The 25,266-nt window shown below is 38.4% G+C and overlaps 4 protein-coding genes across 6 annotated transcripts; 2 read left to right on the top strand and 2 right to left on the bottom strand.

Annotated features, from left to right (window-relative positions):
- The first annotated feature begins 4,813 nt into the window (after window positions 1-4,813).
- Window positions 4,814-9,566, top strand: LOC137745677 (Membrane insertion protein, OxaA/YidC with tetratricopeptide repeat domain-containing protein). The gene is made up of 14 exons (XM_068485677.2): window positions 4,814-5,286; window positions 5,804-5,910; window positions 6,160-6,287; window positions 6,673-6,744; window positions 6,878-6,979; window positions 7,346-7,405; window positions 7,549-7,614; window positions 7,736-7,783; window positions 7,999-8,175; window positions 8,271-8,326; window positions 8,411-8,528; window positions 8,821-8,910; window positions 9,018-9,127; window positions 9,228-9,566. The coding sequence occupies exons 1-14, from the start codon at window positions 4,910-4,912 to the stop codon at window positions 9,391-9,393; spliced, it is 1,677 nt and encodes a 558-aa protein (XP_068341778.2). The 5' UTR covers window positions 4,814-4,909; the 3' UTR covers window positions 9,394-9,566.
- Window positions 9,567-11,554: 1,988 nt separating this feature from the next.
- Window positions 11,555-16,261, top strand: LOC137745151 (uncharacterized). Its single transcript, XM_068485050.2, has 9 exons — window positions 11,555-12,589; window positions 13,346-13,437; window positions 13,562-14,262; window positions 14,373-14,443; window positions 14,571-14,660; window positions 14,752-14,937; window positions 15,070-15,174; window positions 15,428-15,563; window positions 15,864-16,261. Exons 1-9 carry the CDS (start codon window positions 12,221-12,223, stop codon window positions 16,007-16,009), a joined length of 1,896 nt encoding a protein of 631 aa, XP_068341151.2. The 5' UTR covers window positions 11,555-12,220; the 3' UTR covers window positions 16,010-16,261.
- LOC137745152 (ALBINO3-like protein 2, chloroplastic) lies at window positions 16,104-20,491 on the bottom strand. 2 transcript variants are annotated; one of them, XM_068485052.2, is made up of 14 exons: window positions 19,937-20,491; window positions 19,489-19,595; window positions 19,223-19,350; window positions 18,794-18,865; window positions 18,596-18,697; window positions 18,428-18,481; window positions 18,234-18,299; window positions 18,102-18,149; window positions 17,832-18,008; window positions 17,640-17,695; window positions 17,438-17,555; window positions 17,255-17,344; window positions 16,620-16,729; window positions 16,104-16,470 (listed from the first exon to the last, which is right to left on the bottom strand). In XM_068485052.2, exons 1-14 carry the CDS (start codon window positions 20,260-20,262, stop codon window positions 16,263-16,265), a joined length of 1,662 nt encoding a protein of 553 aa, XP_068341153.2. In that variant the 5' UTR covers window positions 20,263-20,491; the 3' UTR covers window positions 16,104-16,262. The 2 variants fall into 2 exon arrangements, with proteins under 2 accessions (XP_068341153.2, XP_068341154.2); XM_068485053.2 differs by having other exon boundaries at window positions 17,250-17,344; window positions 19,937-20,350.
- Window positions 20,492-21,280: 789 nt separating this feature from the next.
- On the bottom strand, window positions 21,281-24,836 carry LOC137745981 (uncharacterized). Of its 2 annotated transcripts, none has more exons than XM_068486019.2 (6): window positions 24,543-24,836; window positions 24,024-24,128; window positions 23,605-23,682; window positions 23,392-23,463; window positions 22,679-22,776; window positions 21,281-22,378 (listed from the first exon to the last, which is right to left on the bottom strand). In XM_068486019.2, the coding sequence occupies exons 3-6, from the start codon at window positions 23,652-23,654 to the stop codon at window positions 21,792-21,794; spliced, it is 807 nt and encodes a 268-aa protein (XP_068342120.2). In that variant the 5' UTR covers window positions 23,655-23,682; window positions 24,024-24,128; window positions 24,543-24,836; the 3' UTR covers window positions 21,281-21,791. The 2 variants fall into 2 exon arrangements, with proteins under 2 accessions (XP_068342120.2, XP_068342119.2); XM_068486018.2 differs by having other exon boundaries at window positions 24,028-24,128; window positions 24,543-24,810.
- Between the last annotated feature and the right edge of the window lie 430 nt (window positions 24,837-25,266).

Genomic DNA, 25,266 nt, shown 5'->3' with positions numbered 1-25,266 from the left:
ATGCCTGTTCCGTGACCCTCAGCCCGTAGCTAGGGATTATTTCTCTCAGCCTAATTGCTAACACCAGATCCTCGCCCCAGGTGGCATAGTGTCCACTAGGTACACACAAATAGTTACGCCTCTCATAAATAACCACTTCATAGTATAAAGTTATCCATCGTCTATATTATAAAGAGGGGTTTCTAAAACATGTTCTAGCATCTTATCGTCATCCATCAGATAGTCTACCAGTTCATGATTTTTATAGAAAATACGATATATCAAACTATAGCTCAATGTAGGCTAATAATTAATTCCTCACCAAAAACCAGACGATAAACAACATATTCCATAAACATGCTTAACATAAAATCAGTTCATAAAACTCGTAAGGCATGCTATTCATTTATGCAATTAAACTATGAAATCATGTAATTTTAGAAATGGTCCACTCACAGATACTTCGTAGCAGCAGAGTTATGCGGAAAAGGATTAAGGAAATCCCTACTAGCAACTTCACCTAAGCACAAAAATGTGCAATTTATCAAACTATGCCCAAACGATAGAATTCTAGGAAATGGACGCCAAAAACGGATTCGGAACATCGAAATTGGCCTATGAGAGATTTTGGGTTTTCGGGTCCTAAGGTTTTTGTTTAAAAAGGGTTAGGGTGAAAAAGGGTGGTTTGAGCTTAAGCCCAAACCAACACACACACGCACAACACAACACACACACACACACACACACACACACACACACACACACACACACACACACTCACACGTGCACCACACACACTCATACATGCTTACACACACACACGCACACACTCACACGGACACACATACACACACTACACAAGCACACACACATGCACGGCATGCACACACACACATGGTACACACATACCATACACATACACTCGGCCCGCAGGCTTAAATAAAAATAAAAGGGCTCGGGTCCAAGTTTAATAGAACCCCGAGTATGGGCAAAAGGTTATTGGGCTTAACTTAAATAAATGGGTTAGACAAATTTGAATAGGGTTATGGGACTTGGACTGGAATTACATACGGGTCAAGCCGACCCGATTTAAAACATGGGTCATCGGACCCCATCGAGGAAGAACACCAGAAAGTTTGATTGGGATTCGTCCTGATTCCGATTTGGACCTAAAACTAAGGAAAAATAGGAAGTTAAATCATAAAAAAAAAAAAATGATGTTGAAAGAGAAGGGAAGCAAGATTTTACCACAAATAGAATCAAATGGGGTTAAGATTGGCCGAGTTTGGTCCCGAAGCTCGCTAGATTTTCATGCCGGGTTCTAGAAGAATGAAATTAGAGTGCATGCACAGATTAGAACCTTCCATTTGGACTGAGAACAACTCAACAAAACAGAATAGGGCAGCGAGCCTCACTTGTGTTTGAGTTTCAGAGATTTGAAGCTCTCGGCTTCAATGGCAGAACACACAAAGGTGTTCTAATGATGCATGCAAGATTACCGTTGAGTTCCTCAAGCCCTAAGGATTCTAGATATGTGGTTATTTTGTTGGATTTGTTTAAATTTCAAAAAGGGAAGGGGACGAGAGATCTCGAAGCTCTGGGGAGAGTGAGAGTTAGAGAGAGTTAGAGAGAAAGGGGGAATTTCAGAAAAATGAAGAGGAAGAAGACAAAGTTCACGGGTTAGGTAATCGAACCTAACCTGGGGCCTTAAGTTAACACAAAGGGGGCTGGGCTTGGCCCAATGAAATTTAGGTTATTTTGGGTAAGGGTTATTACAATCTACCCCCCTTAAAGAAAATTTCGTCCTCGAAATTTAATTACCTTAAGTAAAAAGAAATGGATATTGTGCTTGCATTTGTTATTCAGTCTCCCACGTCACCTCTTCAACTGCATGATTCCTCCAAAGTATTTTTACTAGCGGAATGGTCTTGTTCCTCAACACTTTATCTTGTCTATCGACTATTGCCATTAGTTCATCCACATAACTCAAGTTTGGACTCACTTCCAGGGGTTCTGGTTGAATAACATGAGAAGGATCCGGTACGTATTTGCGGAGCATGGAAACATGGAATACATTATGAATATGAGACAATTCTGGCGGCAATTCCAATCTGTAAGCCACTGCACCAATTCTTTCTAAAATCTGATAAGGACCCAAATAACGAGTGCTTAATTTCCCTCGCTTTCCAAACTGCACTACACCCTTCCAGGGAGAAAATTTCAGGAAAACAAAATTGCCAACCTTGTATTCTCAGTCTTTGGAATGCTAATCTGCAATGCTCTTCTACCTGTCCTGAGCAGCCTTCAAATTTCTTTTGATGATCTGTATATTAGCATTAGTGGTATCCACGATCTCTGATCCCACCAACGACCTTTCTCTTGCCTCCATCCAACATAATGGCGTCCTACACGCCTTCCTGTAAAGTGCTTCAAAAAGTGCCATACCAACACTCGAGTGATAACTATTATTGTAGGCAAACTCAACCAACGGCAAATAGTTATCCCAGCTACCCTTCCACTGTAAAACCGACACTTTCAACATGTCCTCTAAAGTCTGAATCGTCCACTCGGATTGACCATCAATTTGTGGATGATAAGTAGTGTTGAACAGTAACTAGGTACCCATAGCGTCATTAAAGGCTTTCCAAAACCTAGAAGTAAATCTAGGTCTCTGTCTGACACGATGGAAATAGGTACACCATGAAGATGAACGATATTATCAACAAATAACTTTGCCAATTTCTCTAACGAGTAGGTCTGTTGAACTAGTAAGAAATGAGCGGTCTTGGTAAATCGATCGACAATTACCCAAATACCGTCGTACCTTGACGGTGTTCTAGGCAGTCCGTACACAAAGTCCATAGTGATATCCTCCCACTTCCAAACTGGTATCGGAAGATTCTGCATCAGTCCCCTAGGTCTTTGTTTGTCTGCTTTAACCTGTTGGTAGATTAAACATTTACTCACATACTCCACTACGTCTCGTTTCATCCCTTCCCAATAATAGAAAAGATAAATGGTGTGATACAATTTAGTACTCCCCGGATGCATAACATAAGCTGAAGTATGAGCCTCATCCAGAGTTTCCTTTTTAACAGCTTCATTATCTTTAGGCACGAATAAACGGTTCCTTTTCAATAAAGCTCCATCCCTACGGATGACGAATTTCTCATTCTCCCTCTTCAACACTTGTTCCTTTAATTCTGCACACTCTGGATCAAGTTCTTAAGCTTCCCTGACCATGTCTACGAAGATAGGTTTTACCTGAAAATGTGCTAGCCAAGCTCTGTGCTCACCTGCTTCCAAATTGACACCAGTTTCCCGAAGAGAAAATAGTAATGGAACGTGTAAATTTCATTGAGCCAAGCCTAGCCCCCTTTGTGTTAACTTAAGGCCCAAGGTTAGGTTATTTTGGGTAAGGGTTACTACACTGGGTGTCGGTCAGCACAACTTGATTCGGGGTCCAAGTGGACATCTCGAGTCAGGGTGTGTCACTTTTTGCATCCACGGAGCCCGGTCTTTTTGGGGTGCAAAGAGCCAACCTCATTTTCGATGCGAACCTCGATTTGTGCATCGTATCTCGCCTCGTTTTTCGTGTGCAGAGCTCGCCTTGTTTTGCATGCCAGAAGCTCGCCCCGTTTTCTATCAGCTAAGCCCACCTTGTTTTGTGTGCCATGGTTCGCCTCGTTCTATGTGCATCAAGCTCACCTTGTTTTGCGTGCGTCGAGCCAACCTAACACTTATGTTTTTTTTTTTGACAAAATTGCAAAATTTTCATTTGCGTAAAATAGTTTTCCTGAGGGTCAAGTTAAACTTTTAAGGGATTTGGAAGCAGTTACACGATATATTAAGTAAGTAGTTTTGTTTTTGTTTTTGATGAAAGAGAGATTTTATTAAACAATTAACACAAACTTACAAGCAAACCAAAGCCCCAACTTCCACCTATAAAAAAAAAACAAAAAAAGGCCTAAGACTAAAGACAAACAGAAAGAGAGCCCAACAAACAGTAAGGCCCAAAAAAAACTACATAGCAGCCGAGAAGCTTCCACTACCATCTCCACCATTAGCTTTACAATTCAACCAAACGATTCCCTGTCCACCACTGAGTATTGCCACACCAAACGCCACCTTCAACCCTGATATGCTACCTAAGCACAGCCATAAACAAGGGATAGTCGATGACAAAGCGAGATAAGACAACTACCAGTATGAAGCTTGTGGAAACCCACGAACGACACTGCTGGAACCGACATACAACAAAGAGAAAGTGGTGGTGTTGGAAACACCTGAGCCGGTGTAAACACCGGAACTCTGCACATGATCTCAATCGAAAACATGGCTGAAGATCGGACCAACGAAGAGACGGGAAGGAATACCTATGGGGGTAGAGGAATTGGCCAGATCAGAGTTAAAATTTGGAAGAAACAATAGTAGAGGCAAGGAAAAAAAAAGGAAAATGGAGAGAAGAGGACATGGCAACCGACCCCGGCTTAAGCTAGGGCCAGTGCCACTAGAAAATCTTAAGTTTAAAAGTCTCGCATAAATAATGAGAAAGATTCTCAGCTTGAAGAGAAAATCTCTCACCTCGAAGAGGAAAAGGGACCCTTCGCAGAGTGTACTCTAGCTACCTACGCAAGTCGTTTTGTTTGTTCAACGTGTGCATAGTGAAATTAGTTTTTTTTTTTTTTTTTAACCGAATTGATGGAATGTGACAAAGTGAAGCGAAAAATGAATTTCTAAAGAATGTAATGACGAAATTTTAATTTCAGTGGACAAAGTGAAACTAGCGAGTTGTGGGGTGCATGCCCAAAAATAAGAAAACGCACGCACGCACGTTGTTTGGCGCCCTTACATTGTGAGTCGGTAGATTCACCAATTTAGGCAAAGACACAAAACCCTACTCCTCCGCATCGTTCCGAATCCACCACTAATGGCAACCTCCTCCAAGCTCTCCTCCCACCTCCGTCGCATACGCCCCTCCGCCTTCAACTTCCTCCCCACTCTTTCTCACGCGCGTCAATTCCACATCCTTACAAACACTAATCGCAAAGACCACAGCCGCCACTCGCCTCCTCGCAACTCCCACGCGCTTGCTCAATCCCTCGCTTTCTCCCACTCTCGATTTATCTCTACCAGCTCCTTCGATGACTCCGATATTGATCAGCTCGGCGTCTCCGCCGTCGACCCGGCGGCGACTCAGTCGGAGCTTCTGAGTTTAGGTTGCTTTTCTGGCGAGGACTCCGTGCTTCCCGTTCGAGTGCTGATTTCGGTGCTCGACGGGTTCCATGATCTCACTGGTTTGCCATGGTGAGTGTTGATCGAAAGATTTCTGCTTTTGTTTTTGAAATGCATTGAAATTTTTCAATAAAAATCCGAAGTGCTTCCTGAAAGTGGCACATCCCAAGTGTTTTTTCCACAGAGCAATTCCAGGTGCATTTCTGCCCCAGAAGCACTTTTAACTGTCTCTGCTAACCGTTGTTGGAAGCACTTTTGGTGATCTGGAAGTGCTTGTAGCTATTTTAAAAGCACTTCCAAACAGGGTTGAGCTAATGTGGGAAAGAACTAGAAAAAGAACTGAAATTTTCTTTTTGTTTTGAAGAGTAAAAGTTTGTATCTTTCTGCTAATCATTGTTCGAAACGCTTTTGGCTATCTGAAAGTGCTTTTAGCGATTATAAAAGCACCTTCCAAACAGAAAATGTGGGAAAGCACAAGAACAAGAAATGAAATTTTTATTATCTTTTTGGTTTCAAGAGTTAAAGTTATTATCTTTACATTTTGTAATTTTGTAATTTCGTTTTTTTTGTGTTTCTAAATTATCACCAGGTGGATAGTTATTGGGTCCTCTACTTTGGCTATGAGAATTTCGTTGCTCCCGTTACTTATTGTGCAACTGCAAAAGTTGAAAAGGATTGGAGAGTTATTTCCCAAATGTGAGATTTAGATTTCCACTTCAATTCTTTTGTTTGCTTGTTGTAATTTCACTTTTACTCATACGAACACAAACACTACAATTCTGTTCTATGCATTACTATTCTCCGACCCTGGTCTGGACTAGCATTTAGTTGAACTTTTGTGTTTTGCATTTGGTTCGCACGAAAATATCATAATTTGCAGTATGTTATGTATACTTTGTATTCATATTTGTACAATTTTGTTTAACATATATACATTTCTCATAGTGCCTCCTCCAATGCCACCACTCTTCTCAGGAAAGAGTTATATTAATCAAATTTCTCTATTTCGAAAAGAAAGAAAGGTGATTGGGTGTCCCTCGATGTTATGGTTCCTTGCGTCCTTCTCTGTTCAGGTAACTCTCTTATCTGATTTTTGGGTTTAGGGAAGAGAGAGTGATTCTATTGCTGGATGATTGATGTGAACCTAGAAAATATTTCATTTGGATAGCCATCAGTCTAGTATTGTATATTGGACTCCTCATATGTGTCGAATAAATGAGTGCTAAGATGATAAAGGACACAGTTAAGTGATGAGTTTGCAAGCTTGGTGAGCGTAGCAACCTTACTAATATAGTTGAAGGGTTTGGTGAAACTAGGAGTTCTAAAGAAAAGTTTGGGCAATGGTTGGAAGAAAAAGATGTGTTAGTTTTTCTACTAGTACAAAGAATAAGCAATATGTAACGTTGAATAGAAAAGTTTTTAATAATGCTGTTTCTCTGTTTGTTAATTCATCGGCAGGTTCCATGCTTTCTCCTGTGGTTGACCACCATTCGGACTATGTCACTGGGCAATCATCATGGATTTGATTGCGTAAGGACACATAGGCTTTCCTTTTAGTTGTTGAAATAATGTATCTTATTTGAGTTTTATGGCATACGTGTATTTTCTCTTCTCTTTTGGCGTTGAAAGCAGATGAGCATAGAATTCATTCATTTCATTTCAGGGTGGTGCCTTGTGGTTCAGCAATTTGACTGAGTTACCTCGTGGTGTTCTTGGCTCCATCTTTCCTTTTCTGATTGCTGGTTTGCACTATGCCAATGTTCAGGTAGTGAATAATGGAATTGGTCTCTGTTGATTTCAGATTTAAATATTTTATGTTTTTATCTGTCACGATTCTCTACGTTATATCAACCTTCTCGATGATTATATTATTTATATGGTCAATCATGTTCAAAGAACTTTAAAATGCAAAGATGATGCTCTCATTGCCCCATTTACGGGAGCTTTGATGTGTGATTCTTATTGTACTGTGGTTGATGCAAGTCAAGAGGCAATAAGGGAAATTAAAGATCGAATGATCATTGGATGAAATTTGGCTCTTTTGCAGTGTTTTTGTAGCTGATTATATGCATTTTTGTTTTGTATGTACATTTTATGATTGTAACTGATGTTTATCTCTTCAACTCATCAGATTTCTTTTAAGAATTCTTCAGTAGGAAAATCCAGCGGCCTGTTGGACACATTAGCAAACGTGAGTACATACAGTATTCTTACTAACGAGAATGTTTGCTTACTAAAGCCCCTCCCTTTCTTGTTAATAAAGGTTGTAGTCATATTGTTTTAGAGGTAGTTTTGTTTGCGAACAAATGATTTGGGTTCTCTATCTTTCTGCAGTACTACAAGCGTTATTTGGATGTTATGACCTTCCCAATATTATTTGTTACCTACTGTGTTCCTCAGGTAATTTTGTATTTTGTCTTTTCAAGTTTGTGAAATTACGCTTTGATATTTTGGTTCACGTGATTGTTCTCTATGCTGGCGCCGGAAGCTTTTTGACATACACATCTACGTTATTTTGTAGGGAACCCTAGTTTATTGGGCTACGAATAGCTCACTAAGTCTCATTCAGGTGAGTAAACTGTACTTATTTTTTTAACATGCCTTTAAGTATAGGATACAAATTTGTTACTTTGGTTGATTTCTTTTTTATCTTGGTACATGAAACTTTCTTATTTGTGCTTCTTCATAAATAAATTTTAATGGATGATGGGCTAAAACTTTTTAACTATACTTTGTAAATGAGTATCATAAAACTAGCTTCCTTCTAAATCTTGCTGTCTTCAGCAATTAGCTCTCAAAGATCCTGCTCTACGGGCAAAGTTGGGGTTGCCAGACAAGGCTGCTCCTACAGTCACTCCAAATCCTGAGGAGGCGGGTACTCCTGATATATCGCCCTTGGCTTCTCCTACAAAATTGAAGAAAATAAACTTACAGAACCTGTCCCCTAAACAGTTGCTTAATGTAAGTGTTTGTGAACTAGAAGCCCATGCATTATCTTTCAATCCGTTGCTATTCTGGATTTTCTTACAACATCATGCCTGGGATTGTTGAGACAGCTTTCCATCCAAGTCTTATCAAAAGGCGATAAAGAAGGAGCACTTCCTGTGCTAAAGTAATTGCTCCGTACAAATCACTGTGCATATTTTATCATATCACTTGTTAATTGTGTACTGAATAGAGAATTTTTCGAAAACAGACTTGCCCTTGAGAAGGATCCGGAATATGTAAGAGCATTGGTTGTAATGGGTCAGACTCTTCTGCAGCAAAGTTTGCACGCAGAGGCCATTGAATACTTTGAACGTGCTATCACCAAGGTCTGCATACTTGTTTGCTTTATATGGTTTTTTACTTTTCTGTTTACATATCAGTAACCATGATTAGGTTCATCTTGGTTGTGGCAATTGCCTTCACACCACGCTTTCTGATTGTAAGATTACAGACTAACAGTGTCTGCCTGCACCACAAAAAGTCAAGAAATATGATAATTCAGACGCATACTATGTCTGTCTCATGACAGTTTTTGTTTTGCAATTACAGCTATATTTGAATCTTTTCTCCGTTCATTCATTTATTCATTCATTAATCATTCTCTTAATTACTGTACAGCTCCTCGGTGCTGGCCAGCCGACTGGAGGGGAGGACATTGATCTTCTAATTCTAGCATCTCAGTGGACTGGTGTTGCCTACATACGACAGGTGAGGCTCATTACTAAGTTTCATTTGTGGTGTGCCATGGAACTGTACTTATTTTTAGCAGGTCAAACGCCATATGTTTAATTTTCTCTTCCGACATGCCTGAGCAGGGAAAAAGTGCAGAAGGGATTGTACACCTTGAAAGAGTGGCACAACTGGAAGAGCCAGATGAACCGAGCATCAAAGCTCATTATTTTGACGGGTTGTTGTTGCTTTCAAGGTATTTATCACATCGGTAAAATTGTGAAGCAAACTTGCATATTATTATGAAAAAAAAGAAACTTGCAGTATTATTGATAACTCGGCTTTCTTCTTTTCAGTGCTCTATCCAACGAGGGTCGCAAGCCTGAAGCTTTGAAGTATCTGCGCTTGGCTGCTGCCTATAATCCCACTTACAACGAATTACTCGAGCAATACGAAAATGAAAACGAGGAGGATGGCAGTTTTGTAAGTGATCTGGCGGGCAGTAGGCGACGAGACTATTGATTCTGCGTAAATGGTTGCAGAATTCGTTTTTGTTGGTTTGTTTTTCACTTCATCCTAATTTTTGTGCTCATTCTTTTATAGTTTTACTTGATCATTGATTGTATTTTACAACCGAATTTTTCAGCGTTTGGAATCAAATAATTTATGGAAACAATAAGTTATGAACATTTAAATCTTACAGTTATCAGTGGATTCAGACAAAATACAGCAACTTAGTTTTGATGACAATAAAACCTGTTAATTCTTATGCAGCAGCTGATGTCATATTAGTTATGTTGGTTGGTTTTGGCTGTCAAGTTCGCCAGCTGGTAGTTAACCGTATCCAACGGTCCCAATTTGTTTATACAAATTAATAGTGACTGAATAAGTCTTGAGAGTGCTAGAGTAGTAATTAGCAAGCATGCTTTTTCTTAATTATACAAATTAACGTCTTGAACCAATATGCATGCCCACGTGAAATGATATATTAAGATAATTATTATATTTAGACAAGTAAAACTGATATACTTGCTGACGCTCTCTATTATTATACGTGAGACGTAATTAGATAAGAGTGCGTCAATAATTGCGTTAATTTTACGTGTTTATAAATAACATTATGGATTAAAAATGTTTTGCAAAATTCAGAAAGTTCCTTTCTGACGAAGGCTTCGTAAAGGATTGAGAATAGCACAGTGGAAAAGAAAAAGAAAAAAAGCAGCAGCAGCTGCAGCTGTCAATGGATCCTAATTCTGATTCATAGCAAGCAAGGTTGCGTCGTCACGTGCCCTCCATTTTGAGATATTATTATTTTTTATTTTCTTTCTGGTAATGATCTAACTCTAATTTATTTTAATTACTATATTTTGTTGTGACACCTAATACTAATAAACTACAAGCAATACCCCGGTGATTCCACTTTCTTTTTCAATTATATATGATAATTGCTTGTCATTGCGACCCAACCTATTGGCGGTGAGGTGTATGCTAATTTTGAGAAATTTCATAGTGACCAGAACAGAGGTGATATATCACATGTTTTTATATAAGTGAAGGAAAATTTTATTTTTTAAGTTATTAATCTTTTAACACCTATTCCACCAGTATAGTGACACGTGATGTACCATCACGTGTTCTGATCACACTGAAAAATTTCTCGCGAACTTTTAACTCATCGAAGATTTAGAGTCTTTCTTAACGTGATCTTAGTATAAAATAGATAATATATTACCTTGTATATACAATCAATTTGATTATTTTGTATGTGGTTTCATATCTTATTAATTAGACGTTAAGTTTTTACTTAGTACGTTTTAGTTTCAAATTAAACAATGTATCATTAAAAAAATAAACATATAAAATAATAATTAAATCATTAATTTTTTTAGTTATTTAAATTTAATTTCTCTAACATTGTGTTTTTTTCTTAATCAAGTGTTTTTGGTGGCAAGTCATGAGTTCATACCCGAGTAAATTTTTTATTTTTGGTCAAAACCGAGTATATTAATATGGGTTTAATAATTTGCTTTATATGTGGAACCGTGTAGTTGGCGCGTGGACAGCGTAATTAACGCGTAAGTCCAAAAGTGTCTGCAACATGTCACATTGGGCGGAGTTGTACCGTTTCCGAACAAGCTGATGTGACCCACACCACACTCAACAAACAGAGGAGACTCTAAAATCTGGACAGAGATCACAGCCGGATATCTCAGACCAAGTCTTAGGATTCGAAGATTTAGACTTTTCAAAATTTATCTAACAGTTACAATTATTATTATTTTAGATTTAAAAGGATTTTTTTATTTGTAATCGTTGGATCAAATTTTAACGGTCTGGATCTCCAGATCCTTAGGATTTAGTGGGGTGAGATCCGGCTAGGATCTCTGTCTCTAAAATCTATTCTCTGTTGATTTCGGGTAGGTGTTTTAAACGTTTGATCTTTTTGTAATTTTAAATAAAGGCTTCGGGTACTGTTTACTTTAACTAAAAATCATATTTTTACACTAAAAAAATTAATCATGATATTATTCGCTTTACCTTTTATTTTATCTTTATTGTTAAAATTCAAAGTGTTCACATTTTTTCCATTAATTTTCCTCTTAAATAAAAAGATAAAGATTATCCGGGAAAACTTTCATGTGAGTTCTAAAACATTCCTTTCTTTGCCCACATTTCCTTCGAAGGGTAGAACAAACTGGATCGGGCAGGAACACAAGCAAAACTCACGGAAACTACACACAAGTAACGCATCAACCAATCAAACATCTCACCACAGCCCAACGAAAACCCATTATCTCTCTCTCCTCTCTCTCTGTGTAGAACTCACAACTTCTAGCAGGAGATCCAATCCAACCCTCCTTCCTCCAACCCCTAATTATTTCTCTATAACTCTATTTTATCCAACGAATTTGTAACTTAGTTGATTAGAAACATTTGTTTTTAAATTTGAAGTTTCGAGTTTGATTATCACTTGTATAAGAAAAACTCAAGACAACATAAATATAATTTTCTAACCAGGACCTAAGTCACAATCTGTATCTTTGAATTCTCGACTCACTCAGAAACTCTGCGTCGTAAGGACAAAATCCTCAATTTTCACATCACAAGTTTCCACCAAAAATTCCCACATAAAAACATCGCAACGGTCCAAAATCGTTCACCAACCCTCCCAACCCTCCATAAATAAGGAGAAAATTTTATTGTGACTCTACTTTTCTTGTTCCTCCCCATCAAAACCCACCATTTATTTTCTCTTAATTCCTCCAAGAAAACATACAAACTTTCTCTCTCTAAATATCTAGTCTTTCTCTCTCTGTAAAAATCAAGAACAAGCTGAAAGAAGAAGAACATGCCATGTCCATCAAACAGCATCAGCTACAATGGCAGCCAGTGCGCCTGCGCAGTTGGGTACATTCTAAACCAAACCGCCGCCAGCTGCGTCCTGTTTGCCGCCAATTCCACCATCTCCACCGACGGCGGCATCAACAGCTACGCCATAAAATTCCCGGAGACCATCTTCTCCTTTGACTCCATAAAAAAGTTCACGCAATCCCAAGCCGTCTTCTTGGAGGGCACGCTTGTGTTGCTGCTTTCTTGGCTTTGCTTTTGCCTCTTCCTCAGGTTTATGAAGCTCGGCAACGACGGCCGGAGCATTTGGTTCCGGCTCCGGTGGTGGATTAGCCGATTGGATGTTTGCTTTGCCACTAGGCATTGGCTGGTAATTAGTGTTCTTTTTCTTTAGTTAAACATCTTTTATTAGCTTAATCATCTTTTATTTATTATTGTTATTGAATCTTTGATGCAAAATATGCAGCCATTAAGGCGGATGTGTGTTAGGCTAGTTGATCAGGCGGTGTGTCTGCCCTTTTGCATCACTAAGTTCGAATTCCCTCCTCCCGTAGACTAGTTTCGAATAGGAAATGATAGTTACACACATATTTCTCCTCCCACATACCCTCTTTGTTTTTGGCCATTGGATTAAATAAATCAAACGAAAACATCGAACAGAATTAAACATGGGTGTGTGGGGGAGAAAAAAGGGGCGTGATTATCATTTCCCTTTCGAATATCACCCTGTCAAATAGAAAAAGATGCAACCCTTAATTGTGTGGAATCTGTTTATAAGGAAAATTGTGATAAATTCAATTGCCGGTTGATATTTGCTCAAAGTTCTGCTGCTGCTTGGAACATAAAAGGCAGTATTGTTTATGAATCTGAACTTCTTTTATCTTCTTTGTCCTTGGTTTCTTTGAATCTATTAAAAACATTTCTAGGCGAAGAAACGAGATTAAGGCATCATACACATTTGTTAGTTAGAGAGCTGATCTGTTGTGGATTGTTTATGTGGCTACTTGTTGAAGGCACTTTCAGCATTCAATTTTATTAGATTATGACAGCTTTATAAGTAGATTTGTTTTCCATCCCGATGGCGAGTTATGCAAATGGATGTTAACTAACTTCATTTGTGGCACAGGATGATCAAAAGGTAGTTAAGAAACGAAAAACGGAACTTGGTGGAATGTTCTCAATGGCAAGTTGGATTCTCTTCGTTGGCTTGTTTGCTGCGTGAGTATTTTGATATAATTCTTTCGAACTGGCACGTCTTTCATGCTGTTTTTATTAGCTGTGCAGGTTTTTCTGGTTTCTATATATGAGCTTATATTTACTTGGATTTTCAGTTTCTTCACAGGTTGCTCTACCAAACCATATCAAATAGAAGTATCGAGGTGCATAATGTCAGAGCAACAAATGCACCTGACTTGGCTGCCTTCAAGAATGACATGGAATTTAACATAACCGTGGTTTCTAGTATGAGCTGTTCAAACTTACGTGATCTTGGTACTTTAGTTACTGGAAATCCTGGCTTCATTGACTACAGAGTGGCTCCTCTATCAAAATTCGGGAACTACTCTTGTCGGAATACAAGTATAGGACCAACTATAATTCTTAGGTGCAGGAATTGTCAACCACTTGAAGACAATTTGTACATTTCATGGCAGTTCGTCGATCTTCCTAATAATCCTGCTGCTGCTGTTGGATTTCAGTTCAATCTCAGTACAAGGAGTCATGCTAGTAAAAAACATGTCAGTTTTGTTAGCGGAACCCTAAAGAATGGAAGCAGTTTTGATGATACACCAGTTACATTCAGAGGAAATACTACAAATATATTAAAATTTAGTTTGTTTCCCCGGATATACCATAATCATCATGATCTAAGGCTTATCCAACCTCTGTTTCATGAGTTTGTTCCGGGTTCATTTTTCAGTGATGAAGGTCAGCTCCGAGCGTCCCTTGAAAATTCTAAGGATGGAATGCTCAACACTACATTATATATCAACTTTCTCTCTGCCTATATTGTGGAGATAGATAACCAAAACGTTTTGGGTCCTGGTGAGTATTCTACACCAATTAAAACGACATCAAAGATGAATGATTTTCTCTTTACGACATCTTGGTTTAAGTTTTGATGATCTAATATTTTTGTCTACCTTGACGCGTAGTGAGCTTCCTTGCGGATCTTGGTGGCCTGTATTGCATCTGTATTGGCATTTTTTTCTACCTTTTGTTGCAAGTACGTTACTTGATCTTACCGTGTGTATGTTCGATTGTAAAGTTTGTGAAGAAGGAAAGCCTAATACAAAAATCAGGCTGAAAAAACTATGTTCACGTTTTCATAGTTTTGTTGTTTACTTTTGCAGTTTGAGTTCAGGATTAAAAAACTCCGGAATGAAGATATCGTGTTGCGGAGGATCAGAAATCGGCGAAAAGCCCAAGACCGCTGGGATAAAGTAATTTCTTTCATATTTTTCCATTTTATTTAACTTCATATTGATCTGACTTCATATAATAATACTCATTGATACATATGCTTTGAACTAGTTAAGGAAATATGTGATGTATACATGGGGCTGCAAGGCATTGGAGGATTATTATGAGAGCATAAACGAGGAATCAGGTTGTGTCAATTGTGGTACACAATCAGTTCATCGAAATGGATCATCACATAAGCGAAGGCAACAAGAAACGGTGATTAGTTTTAACAGGAAGCTCAGCTTGCCTAAGAAGGTAATGTTTTACGTTTCTGTCTTTGTTTAGATCCATGGGAACCTGGTTTCTAGGTTCTGATTCATAATGTTTTAGTACTTTCTTCTCCAAGAAAGTTACTTTTTTATTTTTAACTTTTCATTGATCTCACAGACTCTGGTTCAAGAGTGCTCTGACACTGTTGGGAGTGTAAAGTCATTTACACCGGGAACTACACCGAACCTGGAAGAAAGTTCATCGCATTCAGCAGTCAGACCTGTGAGTCACTCTTCTTGTTTCTTTGTCAGAAAGCATGGATATAACTGGTCTAGTTTCTCTTTAATGTGAATCTGTCCACCCTGTTATCGCTTTCACTAAACGCTTAAACCTGAATTTTTGGAATTCAAATCACTTTTTGAGAATTCCAACTCATTTATACAGTTTTTTGAAATATTGTATTTCTTACAATTAGGTCACTGTCAGTGAACGACATTTTAAATTTGTGCATCTCTTTGAACCTTTTGTCTTCCAGCCTCTGCAAATGGAATCGCTTGGCTCTACAAAGGATGGAAAACAGCAGTTTGTTCATGCGTCTAAAGAAGATTCCTCTCCACCTAAAGCCTTAACTCCGACAATTGATGATATCATTCCTCCACCTCCTTCACTAGGTAAGAACTAAACTCATGAAGTATAGCTGTATAGGCCACCATCTTGTTTTGTTCCGTTCAAGGTCGGAGTTTTTGCATTTTAAGTTTGTATCTCTGGTGAAATGATTGGATGAAGGACAAACTTTGGTGGTTCCCATGGTGTATATTAAGATGAAGTGTAAATTAAGATACAAGCAGTTGTTGAGTTTCGATTTCAAACCAGGATTGCTGGCGACTTGAATGAAACTATATCAAATAGAAACAGATTTGAACTAGACTTTGTTGATTTCGTGCTTACCTTAAATTGTTATTTCACTGCAGAATTGAAGGATGCTTCTGAAATGGATATGTCTGATGTTCAAAAGAATCTTAGAAGTTTGCACCAGTACAACGTTTTGTTGAGGGAAAAGTTAGTAGCTACGCAGTCTTTGTTCCATTCTTTAGCTTCAAAATCCTCACCTTCGTAACAGAAAGCCAAACGTAGCATTGCGCAGCATCTCAACTACACATCTCCCTACTACTACATTTTTTCGGTACGATGTTTCATTAGGGCAATATCCGTGGATATAATTTAATTGATTTATTAGTTACTCGTGTGAAATAGTTGCTTGTGGAGTCTTAACAGTTACAGCATGTTAATGCAAAGTGATTAGCTTATTACAAACTTTAAGCCGGAAGCTGCTTAAGTAAGATGAACTTGGTGACCAGTTACTGTGCTAGCTACTTATTTCTTCTTTTTCTTGATCCTCTCTTCTTACTGCCCAACCTTGTCTCGTCTTGCTGGATTTTCGCTGTGTTGCTCACGGGACTGTTGTCTTCGTCTTCCTTTTCGTATTGCTCTATGTATTCATTGTAATCAGGATTGTAAGCAGCAGCCATCCGCAGATACTTCAAAGCTTCAGCCTTGCGATCCACTTTGGCCAAAAAGCTGAAGAGGAGAAGCCGAGTCATTCATTAATAACGTGCAAGAGTAGTAATTTTCGCACCCCCGTTTTCTTCAAAGGCTAAAAAAAGGGAAGGCGGTGCAAAATCATTTTCCATAACGTGAAAGCGCAATTTTACTGATCTGATAAATACCTTGAAAGCAATAGTAGAGCGTCATAGTAATGACCTTTGCTTCTTGGTTCATCTGGCACTTCCATTTTTGCAACTCTTTCAAGGTGTACCATCCCTTCCGCAGCTTTTCCCTGCCCAGTTATAAAAATCGAACTTATCGATCGTGTAAATTGTAGCAATAGTTCTCTAATTTTAAAAAAAAATTAGAGCAATGGTCCCTTAACTAAAAATCTAGTACCATTGGTTCCTCAACTTATCAAAACGTGTAGTTATGGTCATTTTCGTCAACTTCGTTAGAATTTTGTCAAAATGAGTTATGTTGAAAGGACCATTGCTATAATTGGGTTAAAGTTAACGGACCATTTCTCCAATTAGGTTAAAGTTGAGGGACTATTTCTCCAATTGAATTAAAGTTGAGGGACTATTGGTAATGGATTTTTACTTGAGGAAATATAGCCGTACTTTTTGATGAGTTGAATGACCAATAGTAATGGATTTTTAGTTGAGGGATCATTGCTCCAATTAAGTTAAAATTGAAGGACCATTGCTACAATTTACTTGTCGCAAAATGGTTTTTTTTTTCGCAAAATGTTTTTTTATTTTTTATTTTTTATACAAAGGTATTGAGGGAGGGGAAATCGATCTCGAGACCTCACCTGCCGTATGTAGGCTACTCCAGTCCACTGAGATGCAATAATTAGAAGATCAACGTCCTCCGCTCCCGTCGGCCGGCCAGCACTGAAGAGCTGATGAGAAGTTAAGAGAATGATTAGGAATGAATAAACCCTATAGCATGTCAATCAAATATCGACGATATATCAATCGAATATGTTCCCGACCTTGGAGAGGGCACGCTCGAAGTATTCGGTAGCCTCTGCATTCAAAGTTTTCTTCAACAAGGTCTGACCCGTTATAATCAATGCTTTTACATTTTCAGGATCCTTCTCAAGCGCAAGTCTGTTTTTTCAAGAAAATTAACAGACAATTAATTTTATGATCAAGTACGCAAATTTTGTGATTAATTTGAACAGAACAACTTACTTTTGCATATGAAGTGCTCTATCTGTATCTCCCCGTGATAAGACTAGGACTGAAAGCTGTGTCGATGAATCCCGAGTACGTTGTTGTGGCCAGAACGGAGTTCCGTCGGTTAGAAAATCTTCGAAATGTATGAAAACCGAGAACGAAAACTGATACGAAATTTGCAGTTGATAACACTGTTAACACACTCACATTAAGAAGCTCAATGGGGGACAGGTTGTGTAAATTTATTGTCTTCATTCTTGTAGGAGAAGCCAAGGGCGATATTTCGCGAGTACTCAAATCCTCAGAGTTTGCAGCGCCTGTAGGAGCATCTATGCCTGAAAACCGCAACTTTGCCCGCACAGCAGGATTATCGAGAGTTAATTTCTGAAAATGTAAACGAACTAGTTATCAAATGTCCCCATATTAGAAAACATAAAAAAAAAAAAAAAAAAAAAACACACACACAGTGACTCTTACCTGGATGATGTTTAGTAAGCTACTCGTGCCCCAAAAGACGAGGCTTCCCTGCAAAACAAAGTGTGTGGTTGAAATTTCACATAGGGTTCAATATTATGAAGCCTAATTTCACATATGGTTCAATTGAATCACCTGAGGCATAGTGCAGCTAACACATAATATAGGCACGGTCAAGAAAACCAAGTAATCTTTGCAGTACTGCAGTAAGATAGAGAGAGCTCCAATCAGTTGCAGTTCATTAGAAAATCGATGTTTTCAACCGCTGAACTGCAGTAAGATATAAACCACCAAGATGTAACTTTTTTTTTGCTGTTATGTCTACTCACTTTTCCCATTAAACCATGCATGTCCGTCCTTTCTCCAACCGTCGGGAAAGAAATCTAACAAGTCATGAGATCAATGTCAGCTTCACTCTTAAGATTGAGAGCTACGTATAACTCGTAAGAATAATTAGCCACAAGCGTCTTTCGTTTGATAAGAATCGGTAAAAGTACCTGAACGGAAGCAAAGTGCAAACCAGCAATCATGAAAGGAAGGACGAGGCCTAAAACACTATGGGGAGTTTCTGTCAAGTTTTGGAACCATAAAGTGCCTCCCTGAAATGAATCCACGCAATCACACATTCATCTGCTTTCAACGTTAAAGAAAAATTGCATCATAAAATCGATGATTTAGATATGTCGGTGCCTTACGCTATCAAACCCGGGATGATTATCAAGTGACATGTTCCTAGTAGTATTGAGCCACAGGATAAAGCAGGGCGCCTGCAGATCAGTGGAAGAGAGGGAAACTTCATTAGTCACAAAATACTTTGTCTTGGAAAGACCAACACAGCTTTGTCTTAACCACACAGAAAACTTCAAATTCCTACATTCACAGTCAAGGTTTCTAACTCTTTGGAAACTTGAAATTGATCTACTTCTAGCGTTATCCTTCCTTTCTTATCACTTGGTTTTCAACTGCCAATCTCATATTCTAAGAAAAAGAAAATAGTACTACGCGGCGTGCTTTCAAGGGATCACATGGTAATGTATGATCATTTCTCCTCCAATATTAAGTGCAAAGAGGAAAATAGTGCTACGCGGCGTGCTTTCTAAAAGTATGGGATAAAAGAAGGTTACATAGACTATGGGGTATGCAAGGATCCATAGAAATGAGGGACATCCTACTGCCTTGCTTTTCTTGTAAAATCGAGACATTTGACCCATATAACTCTTTCCTGAGAAGGGTGGTGGCAGGGGAGGAGGCACTGCAACAAAAAACACACACGAGACAGATATTGTTTCGGGTAAAACCCAACTTCAGCATTCGATCTGCAAAAGATAACTGCAAGAGTAGAGCTGCAAAACAAACGAATGAATTGATCAAGGCAAAGGTCAGAACTTACATTTGGGAAGTAACCGTGCAATCCTTGTCAACTTGTTAATTTGCAGCATACGAATGGGGAGCACAGTAATTTTCATAGCCAAAGTTGAAGAAGCAATTACTACCCACCTATATATATATACATAATTCAAAATAATCAAAATTTACAAACATAAATTACAGTCATTAACAAATATCCTATATATCGTCCTAAGTTACATTACTGAAAATTAATTTATTTTCTCCTCGGGGTTCCAACACTACAAATTACGGACTTGTAGCTCAAGTGGTTAAGAACATTTATACCGCATGTAGCATAACGTTTAAGTGAAATGAAGATTCACCATGGTCATTGGAATTCCAACTTCACAAATTCGGGCTTGTAGCTCGAGTAATTAAGAGCATTTATACCGCTCGTAAGATGTATAACCAAACAAATAGCAAAAATTGGAAGTGAAACGAATATTCACCATGGTAAGCCAGTGAGCTGATGGAACCAGTCGAGCACCGAAATCAGCTCGTCAATTGGAAGCAGCGACTTTTCGGCACCAGAATTCAAAACCCCTGTCGACTGAGTTGCCGCCGATTCAGCTGGGACGACGCCGAGACCGAGTCGATCGAGACAGGGAGTGTGAGAGGAGAAAGTGCGAGTTGGGGCAAACGGGAGAATGAGAGGGAGAGGGAGGTGGGACTGACGCGCGTGAGGCTGAGCCGCAGAGAGAGTGGGGATCATCAGCTGGAAGTTAAAGACGGCGGAGGCCCGAGAGCGACGGAGGAGGTGGTGCGCCAACGCCATCGAATCGTCTCCCTTACTAGCTTCGCTTTGACTGTAAATTGTACTCTCCGATTGTTATGCACGTATATATATTTGGCATGCCCATGCAAGTACAGATCGACTGTAAAAGCGCGATCATGCAGAAAATGGTAAGTTGTAACCAGAGTTGAGTTAAAGGTAAACTCTGGTTAATTTGTTGGGCCAACGAAAAAAAGGGCATGTACATTTAAAAAACCTTTTTTTTCGATACAACGATATTTAATGACCAAAATGCCTTCTGAAGTGCCTTCGGACTAAACTCAACTCTGAGTTAAATGTTATTTTTAAGGTTTATTCTCTCCCCTCTAAACCCAATCCAATCTATGCTAAATGTGTGGTCTAAAAGCTAAAAGTCATAAAAGCCAAATTCCCCACGGGATTTAGCCTAGAAAATGGTGTGGGCACCACCAATGGGACCCCACCCATATGGGCATGTCTCCTAGGATTTATTGAATCCAACAGCTGAGATCGAATATAATCAAATCTAATGGTAAAAACAAGATCTAATGGCCCAAATTTAAATTCAACGGCTAAAATAATTTAAAAAATTATTTAACTTAAAATTCACCCAAATTTGGTGATTTTTCAATATTTATAGGAATTTAAATATTTTAAGGTTAAAATGTTCTTAAAATTAAATTATAATAGTGTACATATATATATTTTTTTAAATTACTTTAAAAGAAAAAATTAGCCTAAATTTATTCTTTAATAATACTAAAAAAATTTAGACCAGAAGAGTTGGAGCAGAAAAGTTGTTTTTAGGCTAAAACCTAAATTTTCTAAGCTAAAAATTTTATATTTTAGCTCAAGGGTTGAAGATGATCTCATAAACTGCCTTCAAAAGAAATTCGCAGATACGTTCGTCATAGGCTTATAGCTCACACAATCGAGCCTAGAACAGAATTCCGGCGGGCCAAAATGCCTCTTGAATGTCCATGATCATGTTCGGTAAGCTTATGGTGCGGCTAAATGACACGAAAATAAGTTATGGAATAGGTTTTGTAAATCTTCGCAAAACTGGTTATAAATTGCGAGTTAGCTTACAGTTTTATTGAAACACACAAATTTTGAGTTTTCGGATGAACCTGTGGCTGTGGGAAATGTCATGCCGACAAATACAAAAGGACACGAAATAGAATCAAGGAGGAAAGCAAAATCTTTGAGTGGCGATTTATTCTTTCTTGCACCACCCATACCATACAGATGCCTCCCGTAATTAACACAACCCATCTTCGACATTGGCAGATGCTTAAGAATCTGCTCCTTGTATAGGCTGGCTGCGCAGAAAATCGTTGTCCATCCATATAGAACTGAGCAGCCGCCAGCGTTCTACGCCCAAAAGGTTTCCCTCCTTTTGCATGCATCTCCTCACACGCCATCAGAACTCTCAATACATGCCCATTAACCATTCACTTGACTGAAGACCCAAGATGCTCCGGAGCTTAGTTGTACTGGGTACAAGATAAATGAAACAGCAAACCTGTATACTTTTCTAAACACTGCTACCGTTACTCCGTGCTATCATGCTTTACCTCGCTGCATTTCGAAAGAGAACCATTCTTCCCTGAACGCATTCCCAAGGCATTAGCAAACATCCTCTTTGCTGCTCCCACCTGCTCCCTTTTGATGTATTCCTCGTCTACACCATGTCCGTTTCTTCCATTATTGTCACCTTGTTTCTGGGATGTCTTCTTTTCACTTCCGGTGAGAGGTGAGCCACTATTACTACGGTGGTTGTTTTTCACTTCACCATGCGAGTTCATATCTCCATTCGAAAGGGAGATGGTATGCTGAAAAGATTCTGCAGTCAAATTAGCCTCATCAGCAACCTTGCCTTGAACATTTAATTCATCAGTCTGCCCTCCAGAAGCTTTGCAACCCTCATGAGGGGAACCCTGACTGGATGGATTGATTCTCTGGCCTAGGGCATGTGCTATCATCCGTCGGGCAACAACAGGGTCACTACGTGGCTTCTGCCTGACAGATTCTTTCACCTCGCCCAAGTCGCTTGAAAATATTCGCTCGCGAGCAGCCAAATAAGCTGCTTCTCTCTCCTCAAGTGAATGGTGAAGCAAAGGTGGTTTTTTCCTCAACGCTAGAAACAACAAAAAGGTTTCATTTAGCATGGATAGAAGGACGGTAGGGAGCTAAGATGAAGACTTCTATAGCCTACATCAAAGCACATAGGACTGATTGACCTAATCTATTACGAAACTAGATATCTAACCACGGGTAGCATATCATGAGACTGCACAATTATGAATTGGACTTTAAAATTAATTCGAAACACAAAAACTAGCAGTAGATACAAGTGCTCGTTGCAGATGAAACATTTTAATTGCAGTTTATATTACACAAGATACAGCAAGGATGGAAAATAAGGGAAATTCAGTACCTGGGCGGCTTTCTGTCCTCTTTAATAATAGGTGCGAAGTCGTTGGAGAATCAGGCTTATCATACTGCCACAAAATATCACCAACAAGGATTGAAGGTCTGCAACCCAAACGCACTGATTAACAGAACACAAATAGGGACGCTCGACTAAGAATTAATTCCATTAATCTTAAACCACTAATGTTGCCCAAATCACCCTTAGTTTGCTGACTTCAAATTCCGAAGGAAAAACAAGATTTTTGTAGCTTAGCTCAGTCTGAATAAATCTGATTCCTATTCTACATGAGTTGTATTCTAGTCAGACGAGTTTCTCTAATGGTATATATCAAAAAGCGACATTACATCGAAAGTCCAGCTCTTGTACCCTAACCCTTTTAACTGGTCCAGTAGTAGTTTTAATGCTACAGTTTTCAAAATTACTTTCAACCGTCCCCACTCATGCCAATCTACCATCTACAATTCATTCTCTACCTTTCCTGCCATACCCTTCATCAACTAGACAATGTTCACATTCTACTGTTCATGAAAACATTTAGGAGTCTGGTAAGTACAGATTGTCAGACAAGATACCAGTCTTATTTTAACTAATGTATTTTCGTCCCAAAATGCAACATTTCCAACGCCTCGATATTATAATCGAAAACTGGAGCAGCAAGTGAAGGAAAACTTTGATGTCAAGATATTTCTGTTATGTTTGTTAGAATCTTCACATACATTGAAGTCTCTGGGCATCGCTCCAAAATTAAGTGGCGGTCATCTCCTTCACCAACAGATTCATGGGAAAACCTATCAAAAAGCAATATATGATTACTACCAACAGAAGTCAAGTACATATGACTTAAAACATTCTTCAACAAAAACATTATTTTCCCAACAATGAGGGGAAAAGATATGACACAAAACATAGGATCGAGAAAAGGAGAATACCCAAATATATCTGCAAGACGATGCAAGAGAAGACGGTTGTACGAGCTCATTGGTTCCAACTCCAAGACCCCACTGGAACTGCAACCCAAATTTTTTTTATTGTTTATATTAGTATTCGAAGCACAAACAATGATTACAAAAGACCTTAATAAGATTTAGTTTCACACAAATCTTAAGCTCTACATCAAAATAACAAGAATCTACTCCAAGCTGTAGAATAAGATAAAAGACGAAAACATCAGTAACACCCGCAAGCAGATGCTACGGAATACCAATTGAAACTAATGATTTCTCCAGTTTTACCCTAGACATACCACAAAGAATTGCATCACTCCTGCTCGATATAATCTTAAGATTTTACTGTAAAACTAATCTCATAAGAACAGGCAATGCTAATAACATTTGGCGGTTTGTCTTACATGCCTGGTATCACTCTGAAGGAAGTCCACCAAGGCCTCTTCCACTGAGAGAATAAGATGCTTGCAAGTAAGATTGTCTTTGACAAGAGAAGCCAATTCCTCAACCTGCATTTCGGTAACATTGTAGTATGAAATATCGAGATTCAAACACAAACTCTGGCACTCGAAGCAAATCATAGGTATACAAATTATTTATGTAACAGCTCTCTCAAAATTATATAAACTAATATGTGGCTATTTCAATCCTAGAAAGCGCTCGGTTTTGCCTAAGTTTAAAAGCTTAAAGTAAATAAATTTTAAATAAACTGATAGATAAATTTAACTTTGAAGCACTCAACTCTCAAAATTTCTAATTTTTAGTTCATAAACCAAGAAATTAAACACAAATTTTCGGAAAATCAGCACTTCCCAGAACACATAATTGGAGCATCATTAAAAATTATACAACTTCTTTCTAAACTCATAGTAAAATCGAAAAGAACAAACAACAAACAACATTAAAGCTAACGAAACACATACCATGGAGAACTGGGTCAAACTCATGTTGTCGAAAAATTGAATCAAATTCCAGGAATTTCTCAGTCTCTTTAGAGAGAGAGAGAGAGAGAGAGAGAGAGAGAGAGAGAGAGGGAGACGGAAACTCTCTCCTCGTTGAGATTTTGCTTCAGCGGTGCTGTGTGTTGGGTCGTGGGTTCGTTCCACCCTTGTCAATCTGTCGTCGTACTTATGTTTGTCGGAGGGTGGCAGAACATCAAGCAATAGTCCTACCCATCTCAGGGTCGGCCAACGTGACCAATCAATGATAACCCACCACCGACCTCTTGTCCTTTTTTGTAATTACAACTGCTTCAATTGCGCCGCTCCAAATTTCTTTTCTTTTCTTTTTTTCATTTAATTAAAATTTTAAAGGATTTTAATTCTTTTAATGAATTTAGAGATATTCAATCATAATTTTAAGATAGTTTATTTAAATTCTTAGAAATCCGAGGGAATTTTAAAGAAGTTTATAACATTTAAAATGTATTCAATTAGAAATTGATTTTAAAGAATTTGGGAAAATTGAGAAATTAGAGGGAATTAGAGAGATTTCATAGTGTACTTTAAGCATCCACAAATCTCAGCTCTCCTCATAAGATTTCAAGAGGATTGAATCAAAATTTTATTTGAAATCACTACAAATCAATCAAACTCCATAAAAATTCATGGATTTATAAATCCATTAAAATCTCTCAAATTCTCAATT

Source organism: Pyrus communis, chromosome 12 (genome assembly GCF_041283825.1).
Source record: "Pyrus communis isolate YQ-2024b chromosome 12, ASM4128382v1, whole genome shotgun sequence".
Classification (NCBI taxonomy): domain Eukaryota; kingdom Viridiplantae; phylum Streptophyta; class Magnoliopsida; order Rosales; family Rosaceae; genus Pyrus; species Pyrus communis.
This window is presented reverse-complemented; position numbering and strand designations above follow the sequence as displayed.